This window comes from Lissotriton vulgaris, chromosome 2_1 (assembly GCF_964263255.1).
Source record: "Lissotriton vulgaris chromosome 2_1, aLisVul1.2, whole genome shotgun sequence".
NCBI classification, from domain to species: Eukaryota; Metazoa; Chordata; class Amphibia; order Caudata; family Salamandridae; genus Lissotriton; species Lissotriton vulgaris.
The window spans coordinates 787,349,648-787,375,964 of record NC_141687.1 but is presented as its reverse complement, the minus strand read 5'-3'; the positions used below and the strand labels follow the sequence as shown (position 1 = coordinate 787,375,964).

The 26,317-nt window shown below is 39.9% G+C and overlaps 1 protein-coding gene across 1 annotated transcript in view; it reads left to right on the top strand.

Annotated features, from left to right (window-relative positions):
• Window positions 1-26,317, top strand: part of LOC147731161 (dynein axonemal heavy chain 11-like) — a 1,538,124-nt gene that overhangs the window by 26,288 nt on the left and 1,485,519 nt on the right. Inside the window, exon 2 of the mRNA XM_086956147.1 lies at window positions 7,189-7,281. Within this exon, the coding sequence (XP_086812273.1) occupies window positions 7,189-7,281 (93 nt within the window). The remainder of the gene's footprint in view (window positions 1-7,188; window positions 7,282-26,317) is intronic.

Here is a 26,317-nt window from a genome sequence, read left to right as displayed (position 1 = left end):
ACCCCCACGGACCACACAAGAAACTGTTGTAGACAGATCTAGGGCTCTAGTGTAATTTCCCAATTCATGCCCTTATATAGGTATAACTCATCATATCCTTATATAGGCATCACAATCATAACCATATTTAGACACAGCCAATGTAGTCCAAATAAGGCATGGCTACTTCCACAGATCCCTAGAAATCACAACGGGTTCTTGGAGAGACCAAACCTCCAGCAGTCCGGGACTTTCCCCTGCTTCTGTATTGATTTGTCCTAGAACTCCTGGAGTCCTAAAAGAACTGTGAGTTCTCAGTGAAGTATTATGTCCAACCTTACGTCAAACTCGGCACCTTCCAGGTATACATATACCAGCATCTGCCCTAGCAAAACACACGGTGGTTTGGAGCAGATCGACTAACTACTTGCCCGATGCCCTGCTGTAGCGAGTGCCGAAGGAAGCCGCCCCTCCAGCTGACGCACTGAGGGAGACGCTGTCTTTTCTCTTGCCGAGAAATTCAGCTCCAGTGTTTCCCGGCTCCCCTTGCGGGCTACTGGGAGATCGTCGAGAGAGATACAAGAACTCCTACATTCTATAAACAAGGTACGGAGCTGATTAGACCCTTAGAGAATTCTTGGATAGATTCTTGGCAGAAACTATTTTAACTCAAGCTACATCTCACTTACTCCTTCCCATGTACTAGGCTTAGGTTAGGTACACCGGGGTAGGCGTATCTTAGACGCACCTGTTGAGTATGTTTAGTCATCTTTTATCATTGTATGTATATTATCCATTTTAAATATCTTATGGCTTAGAAACCATATAAATGCTTTTACAGTATTATTTCATAATACTCTTTTTACTGTACGCACTTTACTTTATGACAAGTATTGCGATTGTAGAAATTCACTTCTCTTGCATGAGAAAGAAGACTGCTCAATAAATAACCTTTTTATTGAAAACGCCCGTCTCTCTATTTCTCTGCACTTCTGGTAAAACTAAGCATGCACTATTGTTTCCACGACTCTGGAGATATATTGCTTAATCTTGGGGAAAAAAGTTGTCATGTTATATGGTTGTCAGAAACTAATCCCTTCTTGTGTATGCGAGAAAGTTTCTAGTGACCTCTGAGCTAGCTGGCATTCACAAATTAAGTCTAACATATTCAATAGAGACCTAGTTGACGTCAGTCCTACGTATAAACTATCGTTTATGTTATTCCAATGCGCAGAGCCTATTGGGAATATAGGAACTACACTACAAAACCTTGGCATAATCCCTGGAATCCTCCCTCTAGATGAATCGCCAAATCAACACCGTCTCCTCCACCAGTTTCAATTGCCTCCAGATCCTGCGTAAGACTTTCAAATTGATCCCCCTAACTGCAGAAAGACGGTCACCCACGCCCTCATCGTTAGCAGACTCGACTACGGAAACGCCCTCTACGCAGGAATCAACAAATCCCTGCTATGCAGACTCCAAACCATCCAGAACGCTGCCGCAAGGCTCATCCTAGGAACACCACGCCACAAGCACATGACCCCGCACCTGCGCAGACTCCATTGGCTCCCCTTCGAGAAGAGAGTCACTCACAAACTACTCACACACACCTACAAATCACTCAACAACATCGGGCCCAAGTACCTCAACGACAAATTGAGTTTCCACTCACCAGTGAGGAACCTCCGCTCGGACGACCTCGCCCTGGTAGAAGTACCCCGCATCCGCCGTTGCAGATCCGGAGGCAGGGCCTTCTCCTACACCAAGGCCATGGCCTGGAACTCTCTCCCGTTGGAAATACGACGTACACCAACACTGCCAGCATTCAGGAGTGCACTAAAGACTTGGCTTTTCAACTGACCTGAGCTGCCCTTCCCCCCCCCCCCTCCCCCCACCCCTCAGCGCCTTGAGACCCTCACGTGTGAGTAGTGCGCTTTACCAACCCCTGATTGATTGATTGAACATCCGGTTTTTCTGCTCATGTTTTGGCTGATGTTGACTACAGCTTTCTTTTCTTTTCTCTCTTGGATTTTTCAGAGAGCCTTGTTGAAGATCCATTCTTTATGCTGGTGTTTCTCAGGACCCAGTACCTTCTGGCAGGTTGATGTCACTGTTTCTTTGATCATTCCCACTGACTTTCTATTGGGTCTCTTTAGTGCTCTAGTTCTTGCAGAACGAGAAACTTGTTACTGAGGCTATCTGGGTATTCACTCCACTTCTGTGTATATTTGAGGAGGGTGGTGCTGTTGTGAAGAGAATTCGATTGACGAATGGTGAGAAAAAGGATAAAAAAAATGAAAAAAATGCATGCTTAACTCATCCGTTTTTAATTTTCTCCTGTCATCACTGCCGCTTCAAGCAAGGCAATGTATTGTTTCCTTGCTATGCCTTGATCCTTGCATGAATAATATACTCTACCTTTTCTTCTTATTGTTTCTCCTGAGGTTTGTATTTATTTATAGTGGTCCTGGTCTGCTAAAATAGCAGGTGGACGTTGGAGTCGGTGGACCGCATGTCTGAATACCAGTGTGGGCGGGTTGCCCAAACTCAGCGCCATGTCACACATCCAACCTCTCTGGCTCACCAGGAGAGGAGGACACAGTGACAAGATTTGGGAGTCTTCTGAGGCAGTTGAACTGTAGGTAACCAATTCTTCCAATGCTGGTGTTCAGGCTTAGCAGTAAAGGTGATCAGAGCTGATCAGAGGGTGGCGGCAGTTACTTTAGGACCTCCAGACGGCTGTCTTAGATCTTCTGATTAAATGGCATGTGCAGCCAGCACAGGATGCCAAGAGATCACAGTGACAGTGTTGCTTTTCTCTTATAATTTAATGTTAGCTGTCACCAGCAAGTCCAGAAGCACAACTGCAGCTTAACCAATCACTGACTAAACAGCACGATAGCTGCAGCTTCAAGCACTACAATGGTGTCTCTCTTTGTTTCTGTGCGAGTAGTTGCTAGCAGCTACATAGGTTGCTATGGGGTGGAACAAGCACAGGCTAGTGTAGCATCATATAAGGGAAGAAGTGGTGCTCTTAGTCAGGCCAAAACAGTGGAGCACTCACACGATAGTAAGTTTCTGATCATTCACATACCTTTTGCCGATACTTTCCCACCTTGAACACGAAGGATATTTGCAATTATCAAGTGCTGCAGCACATCTATATCCAGGATGGATATGACCTCCATATTTCAGGTGTGGCATTATCAGATGCACCTATGCTCCATGATGGAGAGAGAATCACAGAGTACGAAACTACAGTCCAGAGAGAGAGAGAGAGAGATAGACAGATAGACAGATAGATAGATAGATAGATAGATAGATAGATAGATAGATAGATAGATAGATAGATAGATAGATAGATAGATAGATAGATAGATAGATAGATAGATAGATAGATAGAAAGATATATAGATGGATAGATATATTGCAACAGAGAGGCTTTGTGTTTTGTGCTTGTGTGCTTGCACGTATGCATGTGTGTTAGAACAACAAGAGAGAGAAAGTAAAGATACGTTTTAGATAAAGAGAGAGACCATAGGTGGTAGAAAGAAAGAGGCCACACCAAAGAAGAGACTAAAGAGAAAAATTAGGAAGAAGGAATAGACAGAGAGAAACAAAGAGAGGAAAGACCCCCCATCATGATTATGGCAGTAGAACTGTGGTGTATTTTCAGGTGATGCACATTTCCAAAGGCTATTGAAATCCTATCATGATGTGTTGTGAGATTTGTTAGATATTACAACTAAAAAAAAGACACAGGGAAAAAATATGTCTTACCATTGAAGTGTGGCGTTTAGGGCACCACACCATTAGCAAACATTTTACTTCTGGGCTTAGGGCAGCTTTTTGTGGTACCTCCTGTACTTGTTTTAAAAACAGTTACTCTGGCCATGAAATAAGTTAAGGAGATACAGGTAAATTTAAGTTGGTGTTATCAGATTATCATAAACCCCACGCTGCCAAATTACCTACAACAGGTTGCAATGTTGTTTTGTTATCCTTTGTTTGGTCCTATAAATGCCAGACCGCACTAACACAAAGTTGTCTGCAAGACCAGTGGTGGCTGACAGTATCAAACCTGGTAGTTTTGCAAGAATACTTTTAATTTATTGTGCGGTGAAATTGGAATTCTGAGTGTTTATAATTTTTTTTAAAGACTTGTAGGTGATGCCAGTAATTTATGTGTTTGAGGTATAATATTGTACAAATGCATCTTGAATATGTGTTGCTCACAGTTGTGGTTTTTAAAGTATAGTACACTCACCTGTGATTGGTTGGAAAACTAGATTGAATCTGTCAGACTTGGGCCTCTTTGCAGGGTCACCCCCAAACTTGTTGCGTTCAGTCCTCCTATTTTCTGAACCTGTTGTTGTTGGCTGTTAGGACTCTGTGCACTTTACCACTGCTAACCAGTACTAATGTTCTTTTGCTCTCTCCTTCAAACATGATAAAATTGGCATATACCTAATTGGCACATTTAATTTACTTGTAAGCCCCTTGTAAAGTGGCAATACGTGCACCCAGGGCCTGTCAATTAAAGGGTAAAAGTGAGCCTCCAGCAATTCTTGTGCCACCCAAGTAAATGGACCTTAAAACCAAGTCTCAGGCCTGCCATTACAGCCTGTCAGCAGTTTTAAACTGCCAATTTGACTCAACAAAATAACCCCATTGTCTAACCTCAAACTCTTTATACATATAAGTCACTCCTAAGGTAGGCCAGCTGACAGAGCTGCATTGTAATTAAAAAGTTGGACATGTACTTTTAAGTTACATGTCTTAGTGTGAAAAACTCACACATTTGTATTTCACTACTTTGAAGCCTACCACTCTCATGGGATAACATTGGGTTGCCTTATTACATTTATTAAGTGCTAACTTTTGAATGTGAGCAGGTAGGAAATTCAAATTTTGTATCTGAAGATTTGGAATTCAAAATCCTCTTTAATGTTAAAGCGTGAATAAAGTTTTACAAAAAGTAGAACCTGGCAACCATTTTTATCATGCTGCTATTTGTTTCAGCAGGCTGAGGGCCAATATTTATAATCCTTGGTCCTGGCTAAATTATTTTGCCATGATTTATACATTTTAAAGAAACATTTTGAACTGTTTTGAAAGTCTGAAAACATGAAGTGATACACTGTTTAGTTCAAATCAATATTGCTCTGTGCAATCATTTCAAATAGTCAAAACATAAAACATTCCTAAATGGTGCATTAGTCAAATGAAACAATTGTGCTTAAATTCAGTGCCTATGTAAATCATACCAACATTTGTAAAATTACAGCAGTTTATAATTTGTACATCATTCAATTAAGGAGTGCTCTCATTAAACCCAATAGGTTTCTTCTTTTGGAGAGTTGCTCTCCTTGAGGAGAATATTCGATATCAGTGGGGATAAATCAATGTTCATGGTCCCTCTACAGAATCTGTGATTAATGTAATCAATCTCCATCAAGGTAGAAGAAAAAGAAAGTGCTGAGGAGTTTCAAATCCATGTTTGCTCAAGGGATTTTCTTCAGGGCAATAACACAGTGTAATCTGAAATTAATAAAGAGTCGGCCTGAACTTGTGACTTTGTCCTGGTCCAGCGCAACCAGATAACTTCGGTTGGCACTATGTGCTTTTGAGCACTATTTTTGCCTAATTCTTTAAAAAAGCATATCTCCTGTTCTAAAAATTAGATTTTTGTTGATCTGTATCAGGTCATTTAATAAATGTTACTCTATTTTTCTAATTTGTAGTGGGATTTTCCATTTGTTGTGTTTCAACTTTCTTACTGTTTCTGTGCTGCTTAAATACTTTACACATCGCCTCTAAGTTAAGCCTGACTGCTTTGGTGCCAAGCCACCAGATGGTTAAGCACAGGTTAATGTGGGGTTTGCTTGTGTTTTACCATGACAAGAATTGTGGTGGCTGCTTAAGTTGGGCTCACCTCCCTCAGCCAGTGTAATGTTTGGTAACGTATTACAACTTGTGAGTGTATTTCTTTAAGTTGTTATGTCATATGTAGAATGTAGATTGTTAATGTGTTCTTGTGTATTGGAACCTTTGGGCCATTAATTACTCTGCTGTTGTGGCTGGAAGTTGTGGGTCCAGTATATGGAATAAACTAAACTTGAGTTTTCTTCACTTCGTCTGGATTTAATTATTTCTTGTATACTACATTCTATGGCAACGATTTTTCTCGATTGATTGGACCCACCAATGTGTCATTTATCTGGTTCGACTTTATTTCTATCTTGTCACTCCAAAGAAAGCGGAAAACAAAGGATGGACATTTCATTATTTCTTGTATACTACAGCCAGTTACCCATTCCTCACAGCGTCCCTAATCGAGATCCTTTTATCTATTTTCAAAATGAGAAATTAAAACCTGTAGGAATGAACTCCTTTTTTCTTCCTCTGTCTTCAAACAAGGTACAGCCATCCAGATACATACTTAAATGTTTACCCCACCTCATCATGTGTCCAGCCTGGTATAGTTTATAGTTGTTGTACCAGAATCAAACCCAACCCCGGCCCCCATGGCTACCATGCTAACTCACTGCACCATCTTTGTTGACCCTAAGGTACTTTGACTAAATCTGCAATTGTTAGTGGTGTCTATGTCTATAAGCAGTTGCATTATGAGATACAACTTACTTATCTGTAGTTATTTTTCAACCTCCTACTTTAAATTAAAAACAAATGGATCAAATTGTCTAAATATTTGGTCTGTCACGGTTTCTGCCATAGTTTTAGGCTGACTGAAGTACAAATACTCGAAGAGCTCAAGCAGTGCTATTTCACCACCTCAGATAGTGGTAAATTGATGCATATCATGGGAACCTTAAAAGGCATTCGCTGAATTTGGTTGCAAATGTAGCAGCAAGTGTTGTCATATTCAAAGTAATAAACATAATATAACATAACACAATAAGATACACAAAGCAACATCACAGCAAAATTAAAAACAACAAAGCAACCATGTTATGACACAACAGCATCACATTGCATTAATGCAGCACAAAAACAGAGCAGCACAAAAACATCAGTACACATCATCACCACAACAACTGCCACACAGCAAATATTATTCTCCTACTTTACCGCTTCTAGAAATCTGTTTTTGTAAAACAGTGAGAAAAGGTGTTAAAATGTTTTGTCATCCAGCCCTTATTCGCTATTAATTGTTTGTTTCCTATTTTGTATTGCCTTTTTCAGGATCATTATGATTGGGGCCTTAGAGCTATAAAATCAGTATTGGTTGTTGCAGGCTCACTGAAACGAGAAGACAGAAGTCGACCTGAAGATCAGGTATAATCCGGTATTTCTGCTGTTGTTGTTTCCAATTCATAAATAATGCAATTGGTAATTTCCTATGAGTTACAACAGTGATACCCTTCACAGTCATGTATAAGGTCATGAGCAATGCTTCCAGGGGAGTAAAACATGTGGGATATTTTAAAACTTGGTTGCAATATATAAAGTTCATTCAATTGAATATTCTTTGGGGCTGTAATTCTGCCTGCCTAGTTGATAACATTAAAATTCCTTAACTATTTCAGTTAATTCAAAGAGTTTTGTAATCATATGATGCCTAAACCTGTGCATGGTATTAAAAGGTCACAGTTTTCCTGGCAAGGAACGTCAGGCCTGAGGAAGAAGGTAGATGATCGACTAGGTGTGAGAAATGGTCTGCTTCGGGACAGGGAGTGATATTGGTTTAAAGTAGTTAGGATGAGTTTGGTATGGTGGCAAGTGTGTATGAGGAATAAGGGTGTCATAATACCTGTTATTGATGTCTTGCCATTGTGGCTGATTTGGGGATTAATGCCTGCCTATGCTGCGGTTGATTGATGACTTAGTGGTGTCTGATTTAAGAGGTCCTTGCCTAACAAGGGGATGAATCTGGACGACATAGAGATGTGTATATAGGGTGGGGTTAGGAGAGGTGGCACAGGTGAAACGGTTCTCAAAGGATAGATGTCAGGTAGCTGGGCTGATGGAGGTGCTGGGATCTGTGTGGTGGTCAAGAAAGATGGGGCGGTCTGCCTATATTTAAGAAAAAGACTGAGGGGCTGGAGGAGGTGTTCATGCCTAAGGAGCTAGGAGAATTGAGTGATGCCTGAGATCGAAGGAAACATTTTTACTGTCAAAGGAGTTGGAAGAGTGGGTGAAGTCTGGTGGGCTTAAGAATAGGTATGTCCCCTAGGTAAGGGTGTGATATGTACCTTTGTGGAATGAGGAACATGTACCTTGATAGTTGCATCAGGTAGAGGAAGTAGAGGAGCAGAATCCACTCTGACTGCCGTCATCATGATGGGCTGGGGGGTTCTCTTTTAGTTTAACTCTCAAACCCCGGGTCAATGGACCATTAGTACCTGCTTAGAAGTGTAGAGGGGAGAAATAACTTGTCACATCTGGTTTTACAGTCCCAATAATTCATAACTCTGAAGAATAACAGACTCCAGGTTCTGGTTAGTTAATTTATTACAAAGCCAAAAATAACTGGACATACAGACACCTCAAAATGAAGTTGTAAAAATACATCGGGACTTATACAAAGTCAAACTTATGGGCAAAGTTTTGTCTCTGAAGCATACAAAGAATGACCAGTTTTAAGAGTAGAACACAGGTAATGAATGACCCAACGTCAAGATTAGACTTCATTGGAGGTTCGTAAGTAAAAAGCATTAGTCTGTCCCTACTTAGTATTCCCCAGGCAAGTTCAGGAAAAGGTGTTAGCGCATGAAGATTTCTTAAGAAGTGCACTCACGTTGTATGGGTCAAGTAGTATAAAGCTACAGAGCTCGTTCTAAGATGCTCCTTCTCTCACCACAAATCTCCTCTCCTCTCTCTCTCTCACTCCCCCGGGGTACTGTTCCTAATTCCAACACCAAAATCCTAGGACACACCCATTTCACATCATCCGATCGCCCCATCCAGCTAGAAACCTCCTTGTAGGTGATTTTCTATTTAATTGTGATACCCCCAGCCTCTGGTGCGATGACCTTGATTCCCAGGCATTCTCCAGTGAAAAAGAACACTGTCTCGCACTATCAACACGACTTGTTCAAATGTATCCTCCCCTCCCTAAGCCTAAGTCCTAAAACAAAAGAATTATTCTAACTAACAAAGATGAATTTCTCCACCTGCAACAGAAATGTGAGAAAGAAAAGATTCTTCATACACATGAACATTACAAACAAACCCATTATGGAGAGCCAGGGAAATACACATGAGCCCTATTGAAAATCAACTGACATAACAATCACCATAAACTTCGTTAAACACAATTATGCATAAGCATTATTACTGTGTATCTCTAAATCAAATGCATTACGTAATGGTTAATACATTGTCATTAGTCATTTATAAACAAACATTAGAATTTTCATCATTTAGAGCACAATTATCATGGTAATTTCTTCATATTACATGAAGTATCTCTACTACGTCACTTTACACATTATTACCTTTCACATTCTAACAGCCAAATGTTAACACAACAAAAGAATAAATGCCGGTGCAACCTACTCATGATTATACTGCACCCCTACAAATGAAAGAGCATAATCTCGCTCTATCAATCATAATACAGTGGTCAAAGGGAAACCCTAGATTTTGGGTGGAAAGCCTCCGACAGACTGTCTGATGACTTACCGCTCGACAACCAAATTGGGCCCAAAGTATCTACACAAATTAAAATTTGTTCAGCATAATTTTGTTCATTTTCTCTAAAGCAAAATATCAAATGTAGAGTGGATCACTTGTCCTGCGTAACTGGGGTTTTAGCAAATTCCGTGCACTGTACCGATAAAAAACCCTCATTCATGTATCCCCTGGTTAGAACAGTAGTGATCAGAAATTTTTATGTAAAAAAACGTAAACGTCTAGAGAAGTTTTAATAGCTTTGGATTCTAAGTTGGGTATAAAATCAGTTCCGTGCGTAGGACGACTTTTTATGAATAGCCTGCACTTTAAAATGTCCATAAAAAGGTTTACATGTTTCAGCCCTTGTGTTTGCCCGAGTGGGTCAAGTGGGCTTTCTTCAGGACCTAGAGTGTGAAATTTAGGTGAAAAAAGGTAACCGGGACACCAGTGGCAGAGTCAGCACAAGTCGCGCCTGACCAGCACGCTGGATACACTCTGGCAGTCCCGCTGATGTCCGAATAACTGGACATTGAGGTACAATGGAGGAATCAGGTTAACACACCAAGATCCTTTAATAATCGAAGACCCCAATAGGTCTCGAAACCCAGAGATAGATCGATCTCTTTTCACTTCCAAATTTTCCTCCCTTTTTTCACCTAAATTTCACACTCTAGGTGGAGGAAGCATAACCACTGACCCTAAGATGATGCTATCACGTCACTAAGGGGTAAAGCGGAGAATCAAGTTATACCACTACCACAAACCTCGGTACTTGAATGAGGGTTTTTTATCGGTGCAGAGCACGGAATTTGCTAAAACCCCAGTTACGCAAGACAAATGATCCACTCTATATTTGATATTGAACAAGGAAACCGTGTGGATCACAATTCTTCCTACTCCCTCTTTTTGATCTTTTCTCTAAAGGACAGTATTTCAATGTTGTGCAATGTTGTGCAATAAATGAACGTGCAATGGAAACTGCAAGCAAATAAACCTTCTGTGTTGGTGCTTTAGTCCTTATACATGAAGTGAAGTACCTAGCAGAATTATGCAAATCAGCTAAAATATCATAATGTATTTTAAAACTGATAACTTGAAAAACTTTTGACCAAAGTAGCTGTAGCTTAGAATAGCATCCTATCAAGTGCCATCAGTTTTCACTAGAATTGTTTTTGGCACCTGACCTAAAATTGTGAGACACTTAGGTGAAACATTAGAAGCCTCACCACCCAAATATACGCTAATCCACCCTAAAAACACCCTTACCACTATCTATCTATCTATCTATCTATCTATCTATCTATCTATCTATCTATCTATCTATCTATCTATCTATCTATCTATCTATCTATCTACCTATTTCTTTGCTAGGGGTCTCCAAAGTCCCATTCTGGATGCCTTTTCATGACAGTAGGAATGCAATGAAAAGGCAGTTGAAATAGGCCACCGTAATTCCTGTAGTGGGCATGTATGTCTGCCACATGTTCACCCATGCACTATTCAGGGGTTCAACAGGGTGTCAATGTGACACCCTGCCACTCTTGTAAGTCGACCTCCTATTACCGATTCGGTATTTACAAAATCAGTAATTCTCATTCATTCCTATGGGCCTCCAGGCCCATAGGAATGAATGGGGAATACCGAATCGGTAAATACTGAATCAGTATTTACCGAATTTTACTGATTCGGTAAAATTTACCGAATCATTAGTTACATACCATTTACCGATTCTAAAATACTGAATCGGTAAAACTCGCTATTTCAGAATCGGTAAATGATATTTATCTACATCTGGCCCCAGATGTCTAACATACTGCTGCAGCCTTTGGTGGTGGTCCGTCTGACATCATAATCGGGACCAAAGTGTCATAGTCAGTCTTGTGCTGCATGTAAAGTTTCCGGGTAAATCGTCAAGTGGGGGCTGAGAAAAAGGGTGTTAAAAAACATACGATTTCACATATTAATTCCTATAGGAGCTTTGAACACGACTACAGCCCTAACCGCTGGACGGAATTACATCAAATTTGGCAGGAAGATAGATGTTGTTCCACAGATCACGCTTTCAGTTTTGGTGTAATTCCATTCAGTAGTTGTTGAGAAATTTAAGGGAAAGTAAATAAGGAGTTTTGAGCGGAGCCTAAGCACAGATCTCATGATGAGATCTGATTGGCTAACAGCCCTTCAGCCAGAAATTGCAGACAGCCTCTTGGGACCAATATACATGATAGCACCCCATTGAAATATATTGTAGTGAATAGCAGGTTTTAAATCATTTGTTTATGGTACCATACTAATTTTAGGAATTGTGGTGGTTGGTTTCTAAGGTGATTTTACCCTGTAAAAAAGCGTTCTGCTGTGAGTGCGTCAATAATGTTTGAGAGAAAACAGTTTCCTCATGATTTTTTTATAGAGGTTCTAGATGGTGCTCAAAAAGCTAAAATGAGAGCATATTTGCTGTAAACTCACACTATGTTTCTCAGACGTATGAGAAGTAAGTCTAACATTGTCAGAAAAACATGTACTTCCAACAGGAGCAGCCTGTCAGTTGATTCCCATGTGTTCTACTGCAGCATCCCAGAGTGTTCTAAAGAACAATTAGAGTGCTAGCGATCTTAATATGACAAAAGTATGGCACACCTGAAGTCCTCTTGAGGGAATCAAACTGGTAAAATGTAAAACATTTAATTTAGAAGTAAACACGATGAGGGTGTTCATTTTGTATTAGAAATTAGGGTTAGTGTTGAAGAAAGAAAAATTAAGACACTTTAAGTGAGATTTCAAATATCTTCCGGTTGTACATCAACAGGAGCAGCCTGTCAGATGATTCCTTTGTGTTCTACTGCATCTTTCCAGAGTATTCTAAAGAACAACTAGAGTGCTAACAGTCTTACATGTGACAAATGTTTTACCAGTTGGATTGACTCCAACTGGTAAAACGTAAAACATTTAATTTAGAAAGAAAATCAATGAGAGGATTCATTTTGTCATTGAAATTATGGTTAGTGCTGTAGATAGAAAAATTAGGACATGTTTTAAGTGAGTTCTTAAATATCTTCCTCTTCTGTTTCATTAAAACAATCTGGCATGCAGACAGAAACATGTACTTTAGCAGCAGGCTCCCAGGTGATCAGCAGTATACTACAGTGTTCTGATTAACATTCTCAAGTTAGGCTAAAAGTGTGGTACAGCTGACCGCCATATTGATGGAATCAAAGTGGAAAGCTGAAAGTATTTTCTACTAAGGATACTGCAGGAAATAGGGAGATTAGGGAGTTTCATACCAAATAAGTCTCCCAAGACTGCACCAGAGAGAAAAGAGCCCAAATGTAGCACAATTATCACCCAAATGTAGCCCAAGTGTAGCCCAATGTCAATGTTTGAAAACACCAACACATATTGGGCTTCTTTATTAAAGTGTATGAAAGGGTTAACACATAGTAACCATTCAGGAATGGAGTGACGAAATAAGAAATGAAAGGTACATTTTTATTTGCTGCCTTCTGCACTATCAAAGGGTGGAAAGTTCGAAATTATGCTATTAATGGTTGCTTTGTGTGAGAGTGGTAATATGTGATGTCATAAGTAGTGCATTGCGGGGGCGTAAGTTATAGTTAACTCAGGTAACTATAACTGCTGAATTTCACTGGTTTTGTACGAGTAAAAAGGGAGCCTAAATATACATCCCTGTAACCTTTGACTTTTTTCAGTGAATTTCTAAGGTTTTTTAAAATTCTATTTACTAACTATAACATCCCTGTAAACTTAGTTTTTTTCAGATCTATATATATAGATATATATATATATGTATATACATATGTATGTGTGTGTATATATATATATATGTATGTGTGTATATATATATATATATATATATATATATATATATATATATATATATATATATATATATATATATATATCGTAATATCCACAGCGCCGGCGAAGACAATCCTGTCCCCACCGTAGCAACGCAGATACGGACCAGTAAATCGTGCAGAATAATTTTATTAGTTGCAAACTGCCGCCATAACATTTCACCTCCTCATAGGCTTGTTCACATGATATATATATTATAGCCATTGTTTAAGAATACAATAACATACAATACCATTTAGCTTTACCAAGAATAGGGATCTCAATCCTTTTATCTGTTGGAAAGTAAAGAAATGCCAAACAAAATACTAACTCCCTGTCTTTGCTGACAAAAAACGGAAACTCGCTGGAAGCAAGCTTCCTCCTATTTTTATAAGTGAATCTAGCTTGAAATTGAGGCCAATATAAAAGCAATTTTCAAAAGGAAATACTTTTCAACTTCTGGAATATTATACTGAGTAAAAAATAGATTCTTTTTTCCACAGTGAAATTATTTACACAGTGTAATTATGTGTAAGGTTCTGTATCTTTTGTTTGGCGCATTTGGGTGATTTGATAAATATAAATGGGTAAAGAAATTATGCCTTAAACATAAGGTTAGTAATAGAATAGTCAAAAACATAAAACTGAATAACATTATTCCATTGCATTGAAAAATGTGCCAGTGCAGCTATATAGTACAACTTATAATTGGCCAGTCCTCCATTTTCACTATTTAGCTTTATCTTTTATAGTTTAATGCTAGATGTTTTTCCAATCCATATAAATTTGGCAGTTAATCTGTGAAATAAATTGAACATGTATTGTGTAATTTGCATAGCAAATGTGTGAATAAAACAATTATTTTAACTAAGGCAACCTTGCCTATAAATGTAAGAGTGAGATTATGCCACCTTCTGAACAAAGTTTTTATTTTATTTAAAGTTTTTAAATAATTTAGTTCAGACATGTAATTTTAATTAGCAGTGGTATATATTCTGAGTTATCTGATAGGATGATGGGGATGTACGTTGTTACAATGCATGCTTTTACCAAGCATGCCTTTACAACGCAGGTTTTTCAATGCAAGTCGTTACAACGACTTGCGTTGGGGGGTGCTGGATAGTGAATAGTTTAATTTACTATTCCAACTCCAGTCCCCGTGAATAGTAGGGAAGGTGTTGGATAGTAAATTAAACTATTACCTATCCTGGAGCGCCCCCCAGCGCAAGTCATTGTAATGACTTACTTTGAAAAACCTGCATTGTAAAGGTACTGCTTGGTAGAAGTTGCGTCGTAAAGGATGTTTCCCGATGATGGGGATCATAGTAAGCCTGCAGACTCAAAGTAAGCTCATTTATAGAACATTTATCAAAATATCCTAATTTTGTGGTGATTAATCTTATAGCTAATGATTTCAGAAGCTGTAACTGCTCAGATGTATATACAATATTATCAATCAATCAGTATTTGTAAAGCGCAACACTTTCACCCCCAGGGGTATCTGGGTGCTGTATCTCCGTTAAAGAGCCAGGTCTTGAGACTCTTTCTGAAGTCTGCCAGTGAGGGGGCTGTACAGAGCTGGAGGGGAATGTTGTGCTAGGTCTTGGCAGTGATGTAGGAGAAGGAGCAGCCACAGCTGTGGCTGTGATGGATGCAGGAGGTGTGGGCGAGGGAAATTGAAGAGGAGCGCAGGTTTCTAGATGGTTGGTTAAAGTTCAGTTGATGGTTGATGTAGGCAGGTCCTAGGTTTAACGGTGGGCGAGGAACTCCGCTTCGCCCGCGCAGTGTGTGGAGATTTGCCTACTCCATGTTCCGTGGAGAAAGTGGAGTATGCAAATCCCCACACACTCCGCAGCGGAGCAGAGTTGGCCCGCCACCCGGCTCCACCCCCTATTAAGATATAACTTTCAAATAATTTTTAAAAAGTAAAAAAAAACACCTATCTGTTGTCTCACCATATGGGTACTGCAAGGAAGAGGAGGAGGGCAGCCTGGGGAGGCCACGGTAAACAGGTAAGTGTTTTTTTAACTTTTTAAAAATTATTTGTAAGTTATATCTTAATAGGGGGTGGAGGCATGCGGCGTAGTGGAGCTCCACAGAGTTTGTTTCCAACTCCATGGCCCTCCAGGAAGCCCCTCTACGCACACTATGCCCAGGGTTATCTCGGTTGTGGAGGGCTTTGTAGGCATTTATGTGGCTCTAGAACAGGCATCTATTCTGGATGGGGAGCCAGTGGAGGTCTTTCAGGTGGGGGCGTTATAGGTTTGTTTTAGGAGGTTCAGGATGAGTCTGGCTGCGGATATCTGTATGGTCTGGAGTCTTCCTGAGGAGCTGGGTGGAGATTCTGGCATGGAGGGGGTTGCCATAGTCGAGGTGCCTGGTGACGAGGGCCTGAGTGACGGTCTTTCTGGTGTTGGTTGGGATTCATCTGAAGATTCTGCAGAGCATGCGAAGTGTGTAGAAGAAGGAGGCAGTGACTGTGTCGACTTGTCGTTTCATGGTCAGTCAGCTGTCGGGGATGATGCCAAGGTTGCATGCATAGTGGGTCTGTGTGCATGTTGGTCAGAGTTCTGCAGGCCACCAGCTTTGGTCCCATGTGGAGGCGTTCTTCCTGAAAATCAGTACTTCAGTTTTGTTGTAGTTGAAATGGAGGCAATTGTCACTCATCCATTTGGCTACATTGGTCATGGCGTTGCAGAAGTTTGTTTCGGCGTTGCATGGGTGCACAATGAGCGAGAGGATCAGTTGAGTGTTGTCTGCATAGGAGATTATGTTGAGTCTTTGGGATCTGACGACTTCTGCTAGGGGGGTAATGTAGATTTTGAGCAGTGTGGGTGTGAGGGATGATCCTTGTGGTACGCCGTATATGATGTTTTTGAGGGCAGAGGTGAAGGGAGGCAGTCAGATGCTCTATGTGCATCCTGGAAGGAAGGAGGCGATCCACTTGAGGGCGTCTGCTGTATCCCTATGTTGTACAGTCTGTTGACGAGGGTGTTTTGGGAGATGTGTGGAACACCACTGAGAAGTCGAGGAGGATCAGGGCCACAGTTTCTCTGCGGACTAGGAGTGTTCTGATGTCGTCTCTGGCGGGACTCTGTGCAGTCTCAGTGCTGTAGTTGGCATGGAATCCTGATTATGAGGCGTGCATTAGGTGGTTTTGTTCCAGGAATTCGGTGGGATGCTTGTTGATGACTTTCTCGAGTACTTTAGGGGAGCAGAAAGATCGGACAATAATTTTTTAGATCACTTGGGTGCTCTCAAATACAGGATCAGATCATTGGCAAATATTTAAATTTTGACAAATGTGAAGAGGTGGAAAAATCCTATTACCTGTATGATGTTTAGTCATTAGAGGTTAAAAAATGGGCAAATAAAACCAGGGCAATATGACTATGATGTTGAGTTTCTTTTCTGACTGAAACTTTCCCTATTTGATTTTCCTAGTTAAGGAGGCTTTGAAATGTAGTTTAATTGATATTTCTATGAAGTCTGTGAGAAAACAATTTTTTTCTAAAATAACAAATTAAGTCTTCCAATTTACCAGATCAAACTTTTTTTGCCATCAACCATAGTTAGTGCTTCTTTACGATAATTAGAAGAAATGCTTAATAATCAGTATTTCAAATGCTTATAGGTCTGTAGACCCTGGTTACACAGGATTGTGTCTTCCTTTTAAAAGCGTACTACAGTTGGTTCATAAAATGAGTTGAAATAGAACCCCCATCATTATATTGTTATATAGTAAACAAAACGCATCCTTCAATTGCAGGGCACACTGTTTATAAAATTCTGTGGCTGATAGACTGCCACAAGCTTTTCCATTATTAAGACTAATAACAATTCAGTTTCCAAAATTAGTTTGACCAGTATTTGAGTTTGTTTGAATAATAGTTTACGTATAGGTAATTGTTCTTGGTATTATAGGATCTGAGGTCTAGTTGTTTCATAATCTGCTACATAAATTGACTTATAGTGTCTTAATAAACGTATCCTATACCTCTCTGGTCATGTATTGGGTGCTTGATAATAGGATCCATACGATCTGGTTGGAAGCAACCATATGGTCTAGGCTAACATTTTTCCTTTGTGAGGATGTACCACATATGCATCTTGCCTTACAGTCTTATTATTATCTATTTGTTTATTTTTTAAATAAAAATCTTTTAATACCGGGGGTAATTTTTCCCATCTTAAATTATCTTCATTGGATCCTGTACTTAATAACTGGAAAGCAGCTAATTCACTGTTGGTCTGTGTTTGTGTTAATTCCAACTATTTTCTTTATATAATGTAGAGATATAGGCAATAAATTGCCCATGCAAAGTATCCTTTAAAACGTCCCATACACTAGCCATATTAGTAGCAACTAAATTTAACTTAAACAACTCTTTAATGAAAACAGAGATTTCCTATCACCAATCCTCATCTGTTAAAAGATGTTTATTGAAGACATATCTGAAAGTGGGAGAGTGTGCAGGATTTAACACAATTTGGATAGAAGCAATTGAATGATCTTAAAAAAGAGTTGGGTCTCATCTCGCTTTGTTCTATTAATATGATTAGACACTCAAACAATCCAAATGAGCAACTGTCCCACAGTATTGTGAACAACATGACTATTGCCTTAATGGAGGATTATCTGATCGCCAAGAGTCTATAAAATAATACTTATTTTTTATGCAAGAAGTTATTTTGAAGATTCTTGGTTTAAGCTGTTGTTTGTCTTTCTGACAGAATTCAAGTGTGATAGACTACAAACATATTACGATGGCCTCCCACTGTCAGATGGGCCTGATAATTCATTAAAGAAATATGTAACTGCTGTAGAGAGATAGAATCATCTTCAGCTGGCCCATTGTAGTTAATCAATGTATATTTAGTATTGTGAATCAAAACAGTTACCATAGCCCATCCCCCCTCCTAATCTGACTTTGATTGCTGAGTTTCAAAATGAATGGGCGGGGCGTGGTCTGGCCACGCAGGAAGATGGCCGCCTGACGGTGAAGCTCCGCCGAGGGACGGACCCCTACCGAGCCTTCCGCTCTCACCTTTTTTCGTGGATCCTGCAGTCGGTGCCCCATTGCAAGCGGGGACTTTCCTGAGCTCAGCGGTGCCTTCGTGGAGCTCGGCGGTGCTGTATTTCCTGTCTTCCGACATGCGAGCGGGGAGCCCATCTGCCCTGTGGTGCGCACCGTGAGTTGCGCGATGACGATGCCGCGCCTCTCCTCAGGGTAAGCCGCGCCTCCTGCTAATCTAGGGCCGGGCTCTTCCATGCTGTAGGCCGCGCCCCCTTCAATGACGAGGCTGCGCTCCTCCGCCTACGAAGCTCATCGTGAAGCCTGCATAACATCGTGTATCTCCTTAATACACAACGCTTTATTTCAAAAGTGGCTTTCTATTGGATTTCTTTGAAGCTTAGTAAAAGAATCCCTTCATAATTGTTTTCACACAACGAATTTTGCCGGCTGGAGCCTGTTTAAAGTACTTTCTACTGGGTTTTTCTGCTCTGCCCCTCTACACTTTCTACCCTTGGCAACCATTAAAAACTGTATTTTCACTGTATTACTACATTGCTACTACAGACTCATGGACTATTATTGCGCTTGTGCTGTGGGAAATTTCACAGGCAGGATTATCAGCCTTATCCTCAGCCCGTCCTCTCATTTTGCCTTTCTACTAGCTATGCCTTCAAGTAACATTTGACTCTTATTCACAGTTGTTGCTTTATATATGAGTGTATGATACTTCTATTCTCTTCTATGCTACCTTCCATTTGGAATTGTTTTACCTTCACGTTCAATATGTACTTGTATTATGTACAATTACTTTATCGTCACTACACTGCTAATCTATTGTAGTACTCCTTTACTGTATTTACCTGCTTTATTTTTGAGGTAATTTTGGCATTACTTGTATGATGTCTGTTTTGGGCATTTACTCGCTGTTCACATCCCACTATTTCCTTGTTATTTGTTACATTTCTGATTCCATCATTGCCTCATATTCCAATATCTCCTCTGTTCGTTACTGCAGACCACCGATACAAAAGTGTACGAAAATGTCTAATAATAGAAATGGTGGTCGTGGGCCTAAACAAACACTCTTTACTGACGTGGTTAAACAACCCTCTATTTCGACAGCTAAAGGTAATGGATCTGCGTCACCTCCTACAACGCAAGCGACACCACCTCAAAGTGACAAATCCTTATCTGACACTATGCAACGCATTTTGCAAGAACTCTCTGGAGTTAATCGACGATTGGAGGGTCTGGACATTGCCATGACTTCATTAACTGCGGAAACTAAATCTATCAGGGCAGAACTCACTACTTTCCACGCAAGGATTGACGTTATTGACTCTAAAATAGTGGCCATTGAAGGTAGACTGAATTCGGCTCAGGGTTCAGATCAAGATCTACTCTTTCTACACAGTAAGATCATCGATTTAGAAGATCGCAGTCGTAGAGATAATATCCGATTTTTTGGTTTTCCAGAAAATATCGAAAAGCAAGATATGAAGGCCTTTCTCTGTAATGTCCTTCCCACTTTGACCGGAATCTCCTTCGCTCCTCCTCTTGAGCTCCAACGTGCTCATAGACTGGGCCCACCACGTTCTGGTCCTTCGGCAAGACCTCGACCAATTATTGCTTGTTTTCTTAGGCATGAGCAAACCAGACAGATTTTATCATTGGCTCGCACTCATGGCTCCTTCCTGTTTCAAGGTCATACCATCCAGATGGCTGCTGACTTCTCTAAAGAGACGAATGAACGACGGAAAGCGTTTCTCTCTATGCGGCCCCAACTACGACAAATGGACATCAAGTATGGATTATTTGAACCTGCACGTTTTCGTATCACCAGGGATGGAGAGTCCAAAGACTTCTATGATCCTGCATTTTTACAACAGTTCCTAGATGATATCAAGTCCAGTGATATGGAAACTCAGTCTTCTTCCTCTGCCCAGCCTCCTCAGTCCAAGTCCTCCTTACTGAATCTACCAACATCTTCCTTATACACTTCTGCTGACTCTAGACAACGTGGCAGAGATATCACTTGTATGTCTCGCTCTCAGGAAGACAGGGATTCAGCTTTACATTCTGTCTCATCTCTCACTAACACGCAACAAAGAGACAAGTCTAGATCGCCTCTTAAAACGCCTTCTGATGCTGACTGAATTCCTTTATATGTTCTAATGTTTTCTCTCTTTTTCTAAATTCAATAAGTTTATAGCAGTATTCGTTGTTCAAAATGCTTTAGCTGCTTGTTTAGTTCACTGAGACTTTTATGCATGACATAATATGGTTCCTTATATTTAGTGTTTTGTATAAGTACCTTCTGCTTTACTATTATTCTATATTTGCTATTACTATGTGTTTTTCTTTATTCATTTTCAGGTTTTCCTTATTATATATTATAAGGTTGTTACCTTCCCACAGGTAGCTTCTCTTTCCTTTATTCTTATTCCTTCCCCCTGCTATAGTAATGTTCTTGTTATTAAGGTATTTACTCGCTATTTCTTTATTTGCTATTTTGCTTCTCAAGCCGTTTTTCTTTTATGATAAGATCACTTTTTGTTCTTTGTTTCACATTGTGTTCTCTATGTCCCCCTTCTTTTATGGTTTTACGTTATACTTTCGACCTTCTTGGAGTACCCCTCTGTCTGTAGACTTGCCTCAAAATTGTTCCCTTTACTATGATGGTCCTTTTTTCAATGCATTTCCTTTTTCTATATTATAGTATTTGTTGTTTGAAGTGACGTTATCCATTCTCTTCAGTGCATACTCTGCTTTGGTTACTTTCATATATTTCTCAAAATAGATCCTGGTATTTCCCTATGTCTCTATTCTTCTGCACTATTAACTCTACTTTCTACCTACTTCTCTCCCCCTCTTTATAATGATGCTGGGTTTCGCAACTCCTCTCATTTACCTTTCCTATTTCTCTCACTCTATCTTCGTACCTCTCTTTTTATGTATTATGTAATAGGTTTCATTTCTATTTCATCTCCCTTGCTTTTCATCTTTTCTCTCCTTTTGCTTTTTTTCTCTTATTGTATGCTTCTCATATCATGTTCTTTGTCCATTTTCTTGTTTATATTTCATGATGATGGTATATGGTTTTCCATATTTTTCTTGTTATAATTATATTCTAAATGCGTTTTTCGATATTCAGTTTTATTCCTTGTTCCCCGGATCCCCATTCCTCTTTGCTTGGTGGGGGACCGGTCTCCCTTGGTGCTGCTGTTGGTGCACCCAGACCCGTAGTTAACAGTCTAGGATTCTTTTTCTTTCTTTTTCTTCTTTTCTTTCCTCTTCTTTGCATCTTTCATACTTTTTCTCTTTATATTCATATTTGCTTTGTCTGTTCCACTTTTCATTCTACCTTCATACTATACTTTCCCTTCTCTTTTTCTTCTCTCTTTTTCCTCCTTGCCCAGAGTAACATACTTCTTTTCTTACCTCTATTCACTTCTTTTTCTCTTCTTTATCATCTTCTTGTTCAATTCTCTTGTCATGTCTACTATCCACCCGTTGTCGGTGATTTCCTGGAATGTTCATGGCCTCACCCATTATATTAAACGAAAGAAAGTTCTTTCTTATTTACATTCTAAACATGCAGATGTTGCCTTGCTACAGGAAACTAATTTGGACGATGTTGAATCTAGTAAACTTAGCAGGGATTGGGTTGGTAAAGTCATTCATAGCAGTGTCTCTAAATCGGATCCCACTAATCCCAACCCTGTTCGTAAATGTGGGGTAGCCATCCTTTTTCGAAAGTCACTTCCTTTTACGATTATCAAGACATGGACTGATCCGGATGGTCGGTATGTATTTGTTAAGTTGAAACTTGGAAACTCTTTCATTTGTCTTGGTTCTGTTTATGCTCCATTAGGTTCCAAAAAACAATTTTTCCTTCGACTTAATCGCCTCCTTACAGAAATTAATGCTACCCAATTTCTCATCGGAGGTGATTGGAATCTGGCTCCGGACCCTGCTCTTGACAGAACAGGTTGCTTTGATACCGTCAACGCATCCGATAGAGCCGTTTTGACTGACATTCTTACTGATACTGGTCTTGTTGATCATTGGAGGCTCAGTCACCCTCAAGATAAAGAATACACCTTCTTTTCCTCTACTCATGGCACATTCTCCCGTCTCGACTACTTTCTTCTTTCGCAACATACAGTCTGGCTAGTTACAGAATCGAAAATTCTAGAAGCAGCCATTTCTGATCATTCTCCTGTTTTCTTGTCTCTTGATTTGGGTCTTTCCAATCCGGGGCGCAAGTCCTGGCGTTTAAACATCAATAAATATAAAACACCAACAGGTAAACTTCTTCTACAATCACACTTGCGGGACTATCTTTTACATAATGAGGGCTCAATTTCCTCAAGAAGAACGGTATGGGCAGCTGCTAAGGCAACTATTAGAGGCCAACTTATGCGTGACGCAGCTTTGCATAACAAGAAGAACGCTGCCATGCAAGCTGATCTGGAAAAAGACATCTGCTGTCTTTCTCAATTATATATTTCAAAACCAACCCTTCAAAATCGTAAATTGCTGGAGCAGGCTCGCATGTCCCTCAACAGTCTTTTTACTTCCAAGGCCGAATATGCCTTACAAAAGATGAAAGGGCGTCACTATGAGCAGGGTGAAAAGGCTGGCCGGCTATTGGCTGCGCAATTGCGTCAGAGGGAGGCTGCTATGGCAATTCCGGCTATTAAATCAAGCTCTGGAGACATGCTTACCCGACCGCAAGAAATCGTTGATGAATTTGCTTCATTTTACAGAAATCTTTATTCCCCAAGCACCCACATTGACACGTCAGCGATGTCCAATTTTTGGGATACGGTACATCTTCCACAACTCTCGGATGATGGTAGAGCTCTACTTGACGGAGATATAACGAAGGAGGAAATTTCCTCAGCTATCACTGCCTTACCATACCATAAAGCACCAGGTGATGATGGTTTCCCCCCTGAATTTTTCAAATGGACTGGTCAGAGTATGGTTGATACTCTGCATGCCGCATTTGTGGAAGCCACAGAGGAATCTTCTCTTGGTTCTATATCCAACAAGGCTATCATAGCTGTTTTACCAAAACCTGGTAAAGATCCTCTGTTGTGTGGTAGTTATCGCCCCATATCTTTATTAAACTCTGATGTTAAGATTCTTGCAAGTATTCTCGCATCACGTCTTCGAAGGGTTTTACCATCTTTAATCCACAACTCACAGGTAGGCTTTGTTCCTGGTCGTTCATCTCGAAATCATTTACGTACTCTTTCTCATGCTTTATGGTCAGCTAAAAATCTTGCTAGCGATACCCTACTCCTTTCTTTGGATGCCGAAAAAGCATTTGACCGTATCGAGTGGGAGTATCTTTTTACCATAATGCAACGTTTTGGTCTAGGCGATCAGTTTATAACTAAAGTGCGTCTGTTATATGACAATCCTTCCGCTCAAGTTAACTGTGGCGGTTTCCTTTCTACTCCTTTTCCAATCAGACGGGGTACCCGTCAAGGTTGCCCTCTTTCCCCTCTTCTTTTCCTTTTGGCAATGGAACCTCTGGCTGCTGCCATACGTCAATCACCTGCAGTGGTTGGAGTCCCTCTTCCACTTGGTCATTCAAAAATTTATTTATATGCGGACGATATTCTTCTCACACTCACTGCTCTTCCCCATTCTCTTCCTGCTCTCCTTTCTATCATAAATAATTTCTCTTCTTTTTCAGGCTATAAGATAAACTGGGATAAGAGCGAAGCATTACCCATGTCCATTGGTACTACAAAAGCTGCAATTTCTGGTTTTCCATTTCACTGGCAACCCTCCCGCCTTAAATATTTAGGAGTATTGATTAACAGAGGATTAGATAATATAGTTATGGACAATTTAACACCGTTGATTGCACAGACACAGAGAGATTTCGATAAATGGAATATCCTTGGCTTATCTCTTTGGGGGCGGGTGCAGGCGGTTAAGATGGTCACCCTACCGCGATTTCTTTATGTTCTAGGTAGCTCCCTCTCAACATTCCCCTATCTGTTCTTCGGTCCATTGACTCCAAAATAAAAACTTTTATCTGGGGTACGGCTAAACCGCGTCTCACCTTGGCCAAATTAAAATCTCATCAATTACACGGCGGCTTGGGTCTTCCCTCTATTGAACATTACTCACTTGCCCTTCATCTTTCACAACTTTCCTTCTTTTTGCCGAAGTCTAAAGATATACCTCAATGGGTCCCACTTGAACGTCACTTATTATCCTCTAGTCTTGGATTATCCCTTTTATATGGTAAGGTCTCCAGTTCCTCTAATACCAAAAATCCTATCTTATCTGCTATGTACAAATCTTGGCAAAGAAGTCATTGTTTACTTAAATCTAATTCACGGCTCCATATCAAAGCTCCTTTATGGTCCAACTCGGCTATTCGTGTTCATGGTCCCATGTTGTCATGGCCTTTGTGGCAGGAGGCTGGTGTTCATTCTCTGGAACAACTGTTTCATGACAACAATTTTAAATCTTTCTCTCAAATTAGTGAGGAATTTTGTCTACCATCAACACAATCCCGTCAATATACTCTACTTCAAAAAGCCATTACAAAACATTTAGGTTCCCCACCTGAATTATTGACAGTTTCTCCTATTTTGTCTTATTTACATCTGTGGGGCAATTTTAAAGGTGTGACTTCTGGTCTTTATAAAACTTTCTTACATCCTCTCTTTTCACAACCCCTCTCGAACGCTCTTCAATTAAAATGGCAGTCTCGCTTATCAGTTACATATTCCACTACTCAATGGGATCAGATTCTGGAAGGTTTACATAAAGGTGTCCGAGAGGCTCGTCTCAAATTTTGCATTTTCAAAATCATCCATGAATGGCACTGGTCTCCATCTAAACTACATCGTGCTAAACTGATAACACATTCTTTGTGTTGGAGGTGTTCAGCTCCAGGCTGTGATATTACACACATCATTTGTGAATGCCCCTGTACTAGATCATTTTGGCTTTTTATAAGAAAGACTTTGGCATCTACTATGTCATTACCATTACCCTTTACTTCTGCCAATATTATTTTACATGATTTTCGTGGTCTTCCGACATTATCTAAACCGCAGACTCGTCTTCTTCACACTGGTTTGGCTACGGCCAAAATTTGTATTTTACGTCATTGGAAGTCCTCCTTATCTCCTTCTAAGGAAGAGTGGGTGGTGGCTATGGTACAAACAGCCTCTTATGAACGTGTAATTTATAATTTGCAAGATCAGGCTTCTGTTTTTCTTCAAACGTGGTCCCCATTCCTAGAAGCCACGGTGGATAGTGACTCTCTCTTCACTCCTTCCTCTTCAACGTCTGTTATACCTCAATAAATGTATTTATTTATTTATTTATTTTTCTGCTCCTTTATCCTTTTCATGTGTTTTGGTCTCACCTCTTTTTCTCCTTTCTCTTGTTATTCTGGGATTTTTTCTTTCTTTGTTTCTTTGTTCTTTTTCTTTTCTTTCCTCTTTTTCCTTTTATTCTTTCTCTTTCCTCTTTTCTGCTATTTCTTGCTTTATAGCTTATATGAAGATTTGATATTCTTGCTTTTCATATGCAATTTATCCTATATATAACTATATCATTTTCATATCTGTTTTATGATTCATTTATCAATATTTCATTTATTGCCTATTTGCATATATATATCTTTCTGTATTTTTATCTCAAAACTTTTCAATAAAGAATTTCAACACAAAAAAAAAAAAAAAATGAATGGGCAATTAAAATAAAATTGTGACCCCCCCCCCCCTCCCCATGTGCCGCCTAAGCAGAAGAAAGATGAATGGATGACACCCTCCGTA